Below are 14,243 nucleotides of genomic sequence, written 5' to 3' on the forward strand. Positions count from 1 at the left end.
CACCTCTGCCAAGGCCCAACAGTTCCCTTATAAGAAACATATTTAAAATCATTAGATCCAGATTTGGAGTTGGAGCTGCACCAAACTGCAAACACTTCCAAATATCAGTCTCCAAATCGTACCAGATTTTTTCATGAAGGTCCATGAATTATTCCTAGAAAAATCGATATATAAATGTTGAAAAACACCTTAAAAACAATTCTAGGTACGCCCCTCCGATTCGGATCCACACTGAACATTTCTGAAAAGTTATTTCATGACTCATACCACATTCTTCCACCAAGTTTCGTGGTAATCCGTCCAGTTTTTCTTTCGTAATCCTGCTTAGTAACAAACAAATGGTGACAAAAAAAGGAGGAGGTATCAATTTTTCTTGATATTGAATGATCAAATTAATTTGAGTAAACAGAGGAAAGTGCTTGGATTTAATGCTGTGTTAAAATGTATAAAGCTGGAAAGGTATATATATATATATACACACATAGTTCAGATTTTGCATGTTGAACAAGTCTTTGTTGTCTTTATCTTTATTTCCAATTTAACAATTTAATTATATGAGTGCACAGACTAGAAAAAATCATTTGAAAGTGTAATTTATTAATTTGTTCACAGAAATAGTCATTTTCACATTTCCGTGTTAATTGAAAAGCTACAGCTCATTGCTCTATAAGCTTCTGAGGTGTGTGACCGGAGCCAGAGTAGCTGTTTCTCCGAAGTTTACACAATAAGGCGGCTTCAGCCTTCCACTGTGCTCCGCTCCGACAAAACAACAGCACAGTCTGGAGGTAGTTAACAAGGTGAAGCTGACTGGTGCCGCCAAGCGTTCCTGTTGGCAAGCAAAGATATGCAATCACGGCTGGCTTTTAAAATGCAGCTGTTCCAGAAGCCTGAGATGTGAATAATAGGTGCAATTTGAGATTGTTGTCAATTTTTCAAATAACTGACAAACATGTCGTGGATGATTGTTCTCAGGCGGGGGCCTCCGAGGAGGAATTGCCAAAACAACTCGCTTAGAGAAAATTGCAGTCTTGTAAACGCTGGAGGAGAGTGATCACCATTTACTAATGAAAGCTCTTCTCATGGGAGACGTTCAGACTCATCCGTCACACAGTCACAGACTGACACTTGCTTTTGAGGGTTTGTAAGGTTTGGCCCTCAGCTCATGTGCGGGCTCCTAAAGACCTGTTTTCTTACGAATTAGTGGGCCGCAGTGAGGCCCTCACGCCCCTCTGTGGAAATCTGCTGTTGGATGGCACTCGTTCAAACTCATTTCTCAAGAGTGCGTGTTGGTGTTTTCTGTCTGTTTTTGGTTTCTGACTTCAGCACCTACGGCCTCAGTCTTCTCAAATCTGGTTTCTCGCTTTCCTTTTGTGCAAAGGGATTTCCACAACCCCTCATTCCAACCGTAATGAAACTAAATTTCCTCCTTTAAGTCAATCCATCTTCTGGCCTACAGTACGCTGGACACTAAGACACAATGAGAACCTAGGTTTCGTATAAAAAAGGGAAAAAAAACAACCCACAAAAAGTATTTTCCTAATTGGGCCGCTTGGGAAAAAGCGTGTCAGGGCTGAAATCCATCACGCTGATTGCCGGCCTTGTCTGTGCGGAGCCGCATGGGGGTGGAGCTGTGTGGGGTTCGCTGGGGTTCTTGTGGTTTTGGATCCTGCACATGCTGGTTGGATCTCAGGAGGGAAGCCCTGGTATCAGAGAGCAGCTCGTTACCTCGGTCAGTCATCGGCCCCCAGTGTCTGCAGAGGGATGATAAATGAGCAGGACTTCATGTGCGCCCCTGACGACCCCCGTGGCACGGGGTCAAGCTGACACCTCTCAAGGCCACATGCAGACAGCAGGGAGCAAGAGGCTACCACACCAGGAGCATCTGGGAGCTTTGTGAGGATTCAAGCACAACTTCTCTGGCAGCAGGCGAAGCGTGAAAACTTCAGTTTTATTTTTAAATTCCTGTACGGATTTTAACGGAAAAACTGAACACTCTGTGACTCATAAGCTGTGTCTCTATTGAGGGGCCGCATCCTTTGAAGGACGCCATCAAACCGAAATGAGACGGTCTGGTCTTTTTATTGCATCCCCAGCTTGACCCGCCCTTGCAGAAATTTGTTAGGTTAACATTTTTAATGAAATCTTGTGACATTTTCTCCTCGTTTGCTGCCTCTTCTAAAAAAATGGATCGCAATGAATTCTAGGATATGTTGGGCCGGGAAGGATCTAAGTATCAAAGCCTTTCGACCACATTCTTCGACCCGTATGAAGAAGCTGTGACGCAATTGCAGTTTATGTCTGAGGTGAGAGGAGTAAACAAGCCCACATGTAGTCAACAAGGAGACAAACGCAGACAACAGAATTATCCCACAAATTCTCCCCCTGGTTTAACTTCACCGACTTATTAGTGTTCCTGCACAATAAGAAATCGTCATCAAAATCCCAGGTGGTTTTACCTCCAGATAAAGTGCTCGCTAACCTCATCTAAAACCTGCAGTCATACCTGTTTATACCAATGTGGCCTTGTTCCCTGCTCTCGGAAATGAAGGTATGTTTTATAACCAGTTAACCAATGTGCTTTTTCAGTAATCCAATCAGAATTCACCATAATCTCAATCAGCCTATCATGTCGTTGCTGTAAAACTTTAAATCTCCTCTCGCTGTCAGATGTCTTTTCAATGATTCTCCTCGACCCTCCTCCACCACATTCACCTCCAGCTGAGTCCAGTCATCGTCACATTCAGATCTTCAGCATCACAACCACCACCAGCGTCTGGACCCCACAGCCTCACCCCCCTTCAGTCAGGATGACATCATGCACAAAAAGACTCATTTATATCACTTTCTCCCTCCATTGCGCCCGACAATAACATTTTGTTCAAGATGCGTCGACGCAGCCAAAACTGCAACTTTCAGTGACCACGTGAACTTGTCTGGATGTGAAAACTGAACCTGGACGATTGGCAACATCCGTGGAATGTGAAATTATCCTCAGATTACTGGTGTTTTATGCAGGTCTAAAGGAAAAAAAGTGATTATATTTTTATTCTGGTTTCACTCTCAACTCACAATTTGCTCCACCCTAAGTGAATCTGTGTTTGGTCCTGGCTCCGTAGCATTCTCATTGTTTTCTGTCTGAACACACAGTAGCTGGGGAGGGTTTGGGCTGCACGTGCTTGTGTGTGTGAGACACTCAGACACACACAGAAAAGCACAAACCTAAGTACAAAAGTATGAATCGATATTTTGTGGGCCCACAGTCAACACCAGACCCATGCATCTGCAAGCTCCCGGTCTGTCCGTCACACTGCACCGGTGACTCATGAACGAATGTGCTCTCGTTCTCCTCGTATGTCAGCTGCTGCTTTTTCACCATAAAGTCTGGCAAATTGCAGCGATTTGCAGTCACAAATATGTCATGCACAAGTTTCCCCTCTGACTCCAGCAGACATTCGTCTCTCAGCTGGCACTGCGGCGACCACTCGCAGCACTAACGCATGAGACAAGCGGATATCTCCGGGAGAGAGCTGGAGGTGTGTGTGTGTGTGGGGACCTGTCACTCTTGTTTGGGTGATGCCGATGTGAACTGAAGTGGCATGACTTTGGCAGTCTATGAGGGAGGTATGGCGCAGAATCCAGACTGGAGTAGTGTGTGTGTGTGTGTAGTTTGTGTGTGTAGTTTGGCACACATCAGACGAGGGGATGTCATGGCCTTCGGACCTTCTCACACGCACACAAACATCCATATCCAACAGCAGTGAGCATGAATGGTCATTCAGCTGCAGCCAGCAATATGAAAACAAGTCAAAAGGAGGAAGAGGAGGAGGAAAAGCGGGTGGGGAGGGGGGGTTTCTGAGTTGAGATCTGGAGCCAAAAGAAACATGGTGGGCTCGTCTGTCCTCCTCCATGTCCTGACGAGCACCTCAGGCAAATATTCTGTGAATGAGAGCATATTTCGGGGGGCTCCGCTTCCATCTCACTTCACAAAAAGGAGGAGGAGGAGGTGTTGGGGAGGTGAGTCACCCATGATGTCATACAAGATGAAAAGTGTTAAATGAGGTTCTCAATGTGCAGAGAGAGGACGTGAATGTTGGCCTGCCCCTCGTTCTGCTACTTCCTTCACTGACTTCCAGTTCCCTTTTAAGCAAAGTGCTCACTTGTTGGTTTGTACGTTCAAAGAAAAGAATCCTCCGTAAGCTTTTTAACAACGTTCCAAACAGCTGTAGTGAGTGAGAGGAGGATTTGTAACAAGATCTTCATTAAAATAAACAAAGCCTTTTTATCTCCTAATAGCAGTTCAGTGTATTTACATTGTGTAATTACCTCTCACTACATATAGTTTTTTAATGATGTTTTTGAGTGTATTTTTACCATCGCAGAGGAGGTTGTGTCTTGGTCTATTTGTTTGTTTGCACGATTATGCAACAACCACTCACCGGATTTCCATGAAATTTTGTCGAGGGGTGGGGCATGACCCAAGGAAGAAATCATTTTTGTAAAAATTTAATTTTGATGCAGATCTGGGCCGGATCCAGGATTTTCTTCCCCAATTTCTTTACCATAAGGGCGTTTTTCCAGCCGTTCAGTTGATTTTTCCGGGAATAGATAGGTATAGATGAAGAAATCCAGTTCTAGTGAATCTAAATGTAGCCTGTTGGACTTTGGCAGATGTATAGTTTAGATTGTGGTTTCCCTTGTTAGTTCATGCACATGATTCGAATTGCCTATCTACACACACTTCATTGACATCAGCCTCACTGTTTACTTGAGGCAAATGTGTTCATTTGTGAGTTTTAAACATGATACAGCTTTTTTTTATTTGGATGGAGCCAGATGTTTATGCTAAGTTAAAGCACATCAAAGGCAACACGAGTAAACAGCACACAGTTGTGAATAATTCCATTCAAAGGCAAACTTCGAGGCGAGTTTACATGAAGTGATTTAGCAAATTGTACGGATTTTTCAAAAATCAGGCGATGATGAAGTGGTCTTTTTCATAAAAAGAAAAAAAAGAGTAACTACTTAAGGTCATATTTCAGGATTTCAGTCAGGCAGTTTGAAAAACTCATGCAACGGCTACCACCATCTTTGAAGAAGCACAGGAGAGAGCTGACTGATCCGGAGCAGCAGCTCGACGTATGTCTAAGGTAAGATAATTGTTTTCTCCTGGGTATTTGTTTTGAGGAAGGTCCCACTTGTTTGTACACAGTCCGAGCTGTGTGCATTCTGATTGGCTAGATGTGTACATGGAAAATCGCCCTTGGTCCGAAAAATAAAAAGCCGCAATATTCTGCTGCTAGCAAAGCTTGCATTGACCTTAATTAATTTAAATGAATGTATCGCATTAATGCATCTATAGTGCGAAAGATTTTTAAAATAACCGACTGATGCTGAAGCTGAACATGATGATTGGAGAATAAATACTGAGCTGTGTCCTACTGAAGCTCAGTATTTGTTACTAGCTCTGACATTTCCACATCTTCTCATATGGCAGGCAAGCTGTTAAGTGAGGTGGGGTCTTGATGATGTTTGCTGTGGGCGTGACACATACTCCTAAAGGTTTAAATTACCTTTGAAGTTGCGGTTAATCACCATGCTGAAGTGGTTTTGGCTCAGTGGCTACAGCCGGTCACCCGGAGGAGTCGCAGCTGGGGCCATTTTTGGTGACAGATTTCCATGTGTTGAAACGTCGACGCTAAATGTTCCTCTGAGGAGACTAGCAGGGGGCTTCTCTTCGAACCAGAACACAGTGAAACACCTAAATATTTTACGCTCGGCCGAGGTGGAATATTTGGTGCATTGACATAAGTAAAATGCAAGAAAGTGCAATGAAAAACAGGGTTAGTGAATAAATCATGATCTACGTAGCGTGTGACGTAAACCGAAGCGTACGCTCCACTGGAGAGACTGAAAATAGAAACAGAGAAAAATATGGATCTTTTTGGAGCAACGAGGCGATTATCCCTCCAGGTTCTGACTGAAGCTCCTGGTACCAACTGTTTACATTGATGCACTCATTTTGCATTTCTTCTTCTTTGTTTTAAACCTGGGTTACAAACCCACCTTGTGATAACAGGTGAGGACTGAGCTTGGTAAAAAGCTGCTCTCAGACATGAACTGAAGGAAAACGTTCAACTGAGAGGATTCTTTCATGCGACAGACGTGAAACTGGTAGAATACAAACATCTCAGGATGAAAAAGAGGTGACATACTGTATATTAGGAGGGCACAGACACAAGCTAGGTCTCAATTCAGGGGCTGTATCCTTCAGAGGACAAGGTCAAGCTACACGGCCCACGAAGACCGTCTCCTTCCTAGACTGTGAAGGCCGAACCAAACTCAGGCAGTCTGGGCTACAGAGAATTTCTGTGATCAGCATCAGAAGCTCGTCCAAACCCTAGCAACAGAGCTGAAGATATATATACTAGAAAGTGTTATTGCCCCTCTGTTTGTTAACATGTTTCGACCATTAGCCGTTCACTTGAGCTGAAGCCTGATAATCAAGCATTAGATGTCTCATCGTCGCTTGTTAGCGCCATTACCTCTTGAAAAAAGGGTTTGGCAATGGAGCCCAATGAATCCTGGGATGGGGTTTCCTGAGAAGGATCCACACATTGGAGCCTTTGTTTCTCTGGGATGGAAGGACTCATTTGTATGTCATATTTGAAGGAGCCTTCAGAATGGGACCTAGTCGCACTGTTGTGACTCAATCGGTTTTTAAGGATATATTCCTGAGTTTATGTCTGAAAACAACTCAACTGAATTTTGTTGCCAGAATAATGTTAATTTCAGTCTGACACACTCGTATAAAGGAATTTATCTGCAATAGCAAACCGCTACATACACAAGCCCTTTGCACACTATGCACACCTTCTGAAAGAGAAGAGTCATCATTTGCATGACAACAAGAAAAGTGGGCACAAAAACAGAACAGCGTCAAAAGGAAGTGCACAGGAGCAGCATTCGTTTCTCTAACTCCATGAAAACCAAACAGACAGCCCCCCCCCCACTGATAACAGCATTTGATTGCTCCCTGCGAAGAGACAGATCCTATCTTCTTTAAAGCAGCATGACCTTAAAACACACCGGTGTTTTACTGATGGGGATCCCTGGTGTAGGACATGGCGGTGTCAAAGAGCCCCTTGTGATCACCCTGAGGACCAGTAGGAGGTATTTTAATAGCTGTCTGACCCAGGGGGGCTCTAGTCTGCTGCCATCTCTCACACAGAGACACTATTATGCTGCATCAGAAACTCAGAGAGCAGAGGAGACCCTTAAAAAGACGTCAGGCGTTTCTTTTTCTGCTGTTGGTTGTTTAGTTATATGAATGACGCTGTAATGACACAGTTTCACCTAGAGACTCCCTGACAACTCCCTGACCGCACCAGTTGGGAGATACATGTGTCTTAAAGTAATATAGATGGCATTGTTGTTATGTTGTCGGCTTTGTGTAGTCACCTTTCCCTCATAGCAAAAATGTTTTGGCCCAGATTTGGCCGATATCCCACATCCTGCCCACATACCTTGTGGAATGATGGCACTAGGGCGGTCTGTTCCTGTTTACCAGATCTGAGCCACAAGAAAGCATTAGCAATACCGCATGTGAACCAACGGTGGCCCGAATTCTTTTGTGCAATTTGGGCCCAAGTCACCATTTACCAGATGGGCCACTTTAGGTTCGCATCCAGATTGCACCTTGCCTACAGCACCGTGTGTTTGCCATATTTGTTTTGGGATATTTGGGCCACATTTGCTATTTTACAAATGTAAAATATCACATCCATTTTGTTCGGGCCACTAGAAAACCAGAAGTGCCGCATCATTGCCTGAAGTGGCCCACATCCGTATGCTATCTGGGTTTGAGCTATCATGTTGACATTGAAATCACATAGAAAAATTGCAAAAAAGAATTTCTTTAGACTTCTGATCAAGTGCCATTTTAGTTTCATTTGTAAATATTTTGTTGTCTGGATGAAGCTAGCATAGCATGTATTAAGTAGTTAATCCTTTCCACATAATTGCTCTACAACCGCCCATTGACTTAAATTTTCTCCAACCACAGTTGATCTTTTTCTAAATCCTTGTGTTTCAGGGGACAGTTTCCGGATGATTAATGTTTAAACACAACATGTTACAGCAGGATATCGATAACGATGATAATATCCTGTGTTTACTGTATTCTCTTTTCAGATTTGCAGTTTTCCAGCTGTTGAAGTGGGAGATCTCTGCACCCTGAACCGCCCTCACATTTCTCCCTCTCAATGATGCAGTTGATTGATGCTGCACAGGCCTGTAGTACTTTTACTGCAAATATATTCACAGTGCAGATAATCAGTCTCATGGGAAGATCCTCTGCTTCCAAACTTCGCGTCTAATCAATGGAACAGTTGATCTGAGAAGCTGCGCGGCTCTCGTTGGCTGCGCGCTCCGAGGCGTCATCCAGCAGCAGCGCTTCATGCGTCCGTCCCTCCGCCATCTCCTCCCACTGTGGGAACAGCTGTTGACCGTGAACCGTGGAGTGCGGCTCTGACACGAATTACCTGGACACAGGCTGGTGAGTCTGGGTGGGCATCAACCAAGGAGACATAGAAAGGGAGCGCTTTTTGATTTCCTTTTTTTTTTTTTTAAACAAAACGCACATTCAAGTTCCACCGCGTTTCTTTTGAATGGGACAGTTTCTTTGAACATCAGCCATGGCGAGCCTACTTTTCCACTTGCTGCATTTGCTCCTGGTTCTGGAGTCCGGCTGGGGGAAACTCGTGTCCGAGGATCTTGGCGTAGACGCGCGTCAAGGTGCCGAGGTGGATGCACCGGCTGCGGATCGGCGCGTCTTTGCGCACGAGAGCGCGAACCGGGACATGGTCTCCATCAACATGTTCAAAGTGTACGAGAGGTACAGCGAAGAGCCGCAGAGCCGGAGGGACGCGAACACCGTGAGAAGTTTGAAAGCTGTCCCAAGTGAGTGACCTGCACCACGTGTTGTCCCACTGAGCAAATAATATGTGATGCATGCTTTGTAAACTTGTTTTTATATAAAATAAATTCTAACTTTTATAAAAATCCTTCAGACTAACTCTAATTTGTATTAACTAACGGATAGTGGGTAGGTCATTTGTAAAAAGACTAAATAAGTTTAAAAGACCATCATTTGTTTTTGTAAGCAAAAAACTTTTGTTGCTTTTTATTTTTAAAACATCACAAGAAATAGAAAATTAATTTGGTCAATTTCTGATATCTGAAAAATAATACAAAACGAATCTGATTAATAAACTTATTTTAAATTGCATAATTTGTCACTTTTTTAAAACAATATAAATATATCTATATAGATATATCTATCTATATATGTTTTTGAAACCTGAGGTCATCTGATATATTGTTGCTACTTCACAAGAAATAGAAAACTGATGAAAGTAAATTCCTTATGTCCAGAAGCTAATTGAAAATAACACAAAATTAATCTGTATGATAATATTCTGTCTTTGACTCATTAAAAGTAATTTCACTATAACTTTTTGAAGCCGCTTCATGACACCGATACATTTCTAGATTCCTGTCATCTTTGTGTGCATTCTCTGCAATATCCCATTCGATATATTTTTGTTGCATAATTCATGACATTTACAAACGAAAGTTACATTTTAGCAGATAAACATTCAAACATCAGGAGTCAGTTTGTGTGCACAAAATAATTCCTGTAAAAATACCTGATTGTAAGTATAACATCTGTGGGACCCCCTGAATGCAGGTGTTTTGTCAGTCACACAGCAACGCTCTCTATCACCTTTGGGCAAAAACATCTTCCCCCACCATGCTCTGTCGGTGTTGTGATTTACTGATTCTCAGGGACTTTAAGTGTCGAGCACTGTTAGTTCCCCGGTAGCAGTAACAGCCTAGGTGTTAGACAAGAGCCTATTATCACACCCAGACACCGGCTGCACAGCGAAAAGCCTCAGAGGAGCTCCCTCTCCTATAAGCATTTCCATATGCCGGCTACAGACCTACTGGACCGATCCAATGTTTGTCTTTCAGGCTGCGGTGGAAGTGTGGGAGACGAGGTTCAACTTCAAAAGTATAACCAGGATGAGGTTTTTGGTCATGCGTGAGGCCGGCACTTTGCCGTGCTGCACTTTTAATATTTCCCATGCTGCCGCTCGTGTCAGTCAGATGTGTTGAGAAACATTTTGTGGACGACCCATTGGAGGCTGGTTTTCATGTCAGCCAAACGCACCAGAGTGAAATGACAAAGGGGAAAAAAGAATGAAGGGGAGAAGGTTCAAGGCAGCAACTCGATCGCTTCAGTCGTCTTTATTCCTAATTTCAGAGAGATGTTCCTCCATAGCTTCAACATCTGTTTAGCAAAACATCTGTGTGTCACATCATGCTGGTGAATCTTTTTCTTTTTCAAAGCCATTAGACATGAGCGAATGCATTGAAGACAGGATGAAAATAAGCTTATTTTATGTTCTTGAAGAACTTGTTTTCCTCGTCATCCTTTTCATTCTTCTCATTTTGTTTTAAATCCCTCAGGAGTCTCACACGGCAAAGAAGTGTTCGAGTTCAACCTGTCCTCCATCCAAGACTCCGAACTCATCCTCTTTGCATCCTTCCACTTCCTCTACAAGCGGCAGCGCCACCACCAGCGACCGTGGCGTTTCCGAAAGCCTCGCCACCCGTCCGGCGGCCTCCAGCATTCCCATCCTTCCTCCCCACAGCTCCTCTTCAGTGGATCATCCCCAAACTCAGGTTTTGCAACGCCACTGGGAAACATAACTCTGGCTCCTTTCAAGAAAGGCTCTTGGCAATCAAGGGATGTTACGGCGGTAGTGAAAAACGCCAGGGACGTCAAAGAGCTTGTGGTGATGGTGGAGTTTGATATGGAGTTTGGGGTGGCTCGCACGCAGCAGAGGAATCCTCACGGCCAGGAGCGCCTCTCTCCAGCCAATCTGCCGTATATTCTGGTATACGCTGACGATCGAGCTATAGACGAGCCAAACAGTGTGGCTATGTCGCTGCAGCGGTACGGGCCCGTCCCTGTAGGAGACGACTTGTCCTCCACAGCCTCAACCTCAAGAATACGGAGGGAGCTCCATCTCCAGATGCAAACAAACAACATCCCAGAGGTCCAGTTCAACCCCTTGAAGAATCACGAACTTTGGCAGAACACGTACTTTCCAGCTAAAGCCAAAGCAGCGGTCAAACCGGGGAGGAAACAGGGTCAGGAGAATAACGAGGGCCTGAGCAAGCCACAGGTGCTGAGCTTCGACGAGAGGACCATGAAAAAGGCAAGGAGGCGGCAGTGGAGCGAGCCCAGGGTTTGCTCCAGGAGGTACCTCAGGGTCGACTTCGCTGACATCGGCTGGAGCGAGTGGGTTTTGGCGCCAAAGTCTTTCGACGCCTACTTCTGCGCCGGGACCTGCGGGTTCCCCATCCCTAAAGTGAGCCAGATAATGTGTTAGCCATTAACCTCTGCTGCTGTAAACTTTAGAGATCAGGGTTGAGTTTAGATGAAACAACATACAGCTAGATGTTTTCAGTCTCTGTGTCTCACATCAGGATTTTAATTGACTGGGACTGCTGCAGATACAGCTGCGTAATGAAATGTGTATCCACAGTAGTAGATACTTTCTAGCTCGAGTTGCACTTTTCTGCACTGATGTAAACAATTTTTGCAGTATTTTATTGTGTCTTTAAGAGAAACCTTTACTTTTAAGGCCTTTGCACATTGTGTCTGTATTTTTCGGATGCGTCTGATGCATTTTATTATTCTATTCGTAGAAAATTCGCAATTGGAGATAAAAAAAAGAGTCGAGCAGGGAGGATGATTTTGTGAAAGAAAACATTGAGTCTGTCCAATCCGTCCGGAGCAAGGAGAGTTTCCACGTCTATTTCAGGATGTCAGTGGTCCAGTTCGATACGCTGCTAGCAACACCGGGACCGCAGTCACCGCACGTTTAATAGTGCTGTGAAATGAGATGTATTAGCTTCTCAGGCGTTTGCAAGTACAGTTCCTCCGAGTGCTCAACAACTCTCTGGAACGCCTTTGACAGATGCAAAAAAAGACAGCAAAAAGAAACTGATGAAAGTTTTGGCGTCGGTGTGTAAATGTGATTGACACAACCAACACAATTGCGACCATTTAAGAGCAAAGAGTGCAAAGACCTTTAGACTGTGAGTTGTAAAAGGGAACTGCAATTCACTCATACGCACAGACAAATGACCAAGGTGCTGGCCTTACCATCAGGAGCTATAGTGGATTAACAGGAGATGCCCAGAAGCAAACTGCCAAAATTTGCTAAAATTCACGAGAAAACGTAGAGAAACAAATAGAAAAAGTCTTGAGGATTTCATCTGTGAATAAAAAACTCTTAAACCAAAAGGCAGAAGCAGCGAACACCACAGAAAATGCTGCATGATAGATCAGGTTCAATGTTTTTACTCTTACAGCTCATAAGGACATTTATCATGCATTTATTCCTGTTTTAAGATTTCTGCTTGTATTCTAAGTGTCATCCCAGAGAGAGCGTTTTGTTGCTCTAATAAAAACAAACCTTTTGCTGTGTCCTATTTCCTCAGGTGGTGCGGCCTTCCAATCACGCCACCATCCAGAGCATCGTCAGGGCTGTGGGCATCATCCCCGGCATCCCCGAGCCGTGCTGCGTTCCGGAGAAGATGAGTCCCCTCAGCGTGCTCTTCCTCGACCCGAGCAGGAACCTGGTTCTCAAGGTTTACCCCGGCATGTCTGTGGACACCTGCGCCTGTCGGTAGGGCCGGAGCGAAGGAAGATAATATGTGGGACACGACAGGCAGGGAGACGCTTTTCAGATCGGTGGACAGTTGTGATGAGACACGCGGAGGACAAACTGAGGGAGACTGGAACTGAAGTGACAGGACTGTGACAGCTGTCGTTCCAGAGTGGCTGTCTGTTTCTCTGAGCTCTCTGGACGTATTTGGTGTCCACCCTGGTTTGACGTTTTCCTCCTTATGCAACGAATTCTCTTGTTTCCATTTGGCCCATTTATTTTTCTCCCTCTTTGAAAGACGAGCACTTAAAAACCTGTTTATAAATCCTTGTATTGAGTTTCATACAGAGCTCCTGCAAGTACATTTCTATTGATTCTTAACAAGCTTTTTTTCAGCCCGTTTTTGCTCCTGTTTTACATTTGGAAAGATTTATTAAGTCATATTTGTTCCCGGAGAGGATTTGATTTGCTCTGATCTCAGTCTGGACTCCTCTGGACCTGCTTTTGGAATCTACTTCACCTGACTGCAGCCCTGCGTGAGAAACACACACCGCTCTTTTCGGCTCGTTTTTGAGCCCAGTGGAAGATGTTCTGGGTCTCAAACACTGAAGCCTTCAGACATGTCTTTCCGATTCAGGACAGACGTTTGGACTAATCAACGAACTGCACAATGACTTAGGAGGTTGAAACACATTAACCAGCTGTTGAGGTGTAAATACTGCAGCTACTAACACAAACTAAATGGTACCTGTTTCTGTGACACTGGGATGTGGTTGAACGCGCCTAAATATAAGCAAGAGTTGTTATTCATGCATGAGAGTTAATATCATCTTTGAAATATACTTATGTGTATCTTGTATATAATGAGTATTTTGTCACTGAGAGTTTTAATAATGTTTCTGATACAGTGAAGATAAAGAAAAAAATGGTGCATTGCTGCCCCCTGCTGTGCATTTTGGGAAAAGGAAGGTTACGCAGTTTCAAGTCAAACGTTGAAATTCTTCCTGTGACTATGCAATATTTCCACTTATCTGTTTTTCTAATATTATAATAAATGTACAGTTTGTATTATGTACAGTAATGATAAAAGATTTCCATCGCAACTAAAAAGGGATAAATGTAAACAACCCTAACTGTATTAAAAGCGTATTGGGGTAGTTTCATGTGTGTTTTAAGAAACCAGATATAAGGTGTGTTTGATATGGAAATAAACTGAATTATACATAAAGCCAAGTGGCTTTATCATGTTTTATTGGAAAAAAAAGAATATAAAGCATAGACAGATGTGTACAGATGTTTACATTACAGCATATATCTTACCTGCTGTATATCAATATAAGATACATTAATATCATAATATCAACCATACACATAAACAAATAACAACACATTACATAAACTGTATTGGATTTTAAGGCTAAGATCCTGGTTTATCAATATCTTGTGCTACGATTGTTTTCGTTTTTTTCCTATTAAATAATAACAGGTTTTGGACAGTTA

The 14,243-nt window shown here is 43.5% G+C and overlaps 1 protein-coding gene across 1 annotated transcript; it reads left to right on the forward strand.

Annotated features, from left to right (window-relative positions):
• The first annotated feature begins 8,467 nt into the window (after window positions 1-8,467).
• gdf10b (growth differentiation factor 10b) lies at window positions 8,468-14,243 on the forward strand. The gene is made up of 3 exons (XM_035146661.2): window positions 8,468-8,958; window positions 10,531-11,438; window positions 12,577-14,243. The coding sequence occupies exons 1-3, from the start codon at window positions 8,694-8,696 to the stop codon at window positions 12,766-12,768; spliced, it is 1,365 nt and encodes a 454-aa protein (XP_035002552.2). The 5' UTR covers window positions 8,468-8,693; the 3' UTR covers window positions 12,769-14,243.

Source organism: Hippoglossus stenolepis, chromosome 21 (assembly GCF_022539355.2).
Source record: "Hippoglossus stenolepis isolate QCI-W04-F060 chromosome 21, HSTE1.2, whole genome shotgun sequence".
NCBI lineage: Eukaryota > Metazoa > Chordata > Actinopteri > Pleuronectiformes > Pleuronectidae > Hippoglossus > Hippoglossus stenolepis.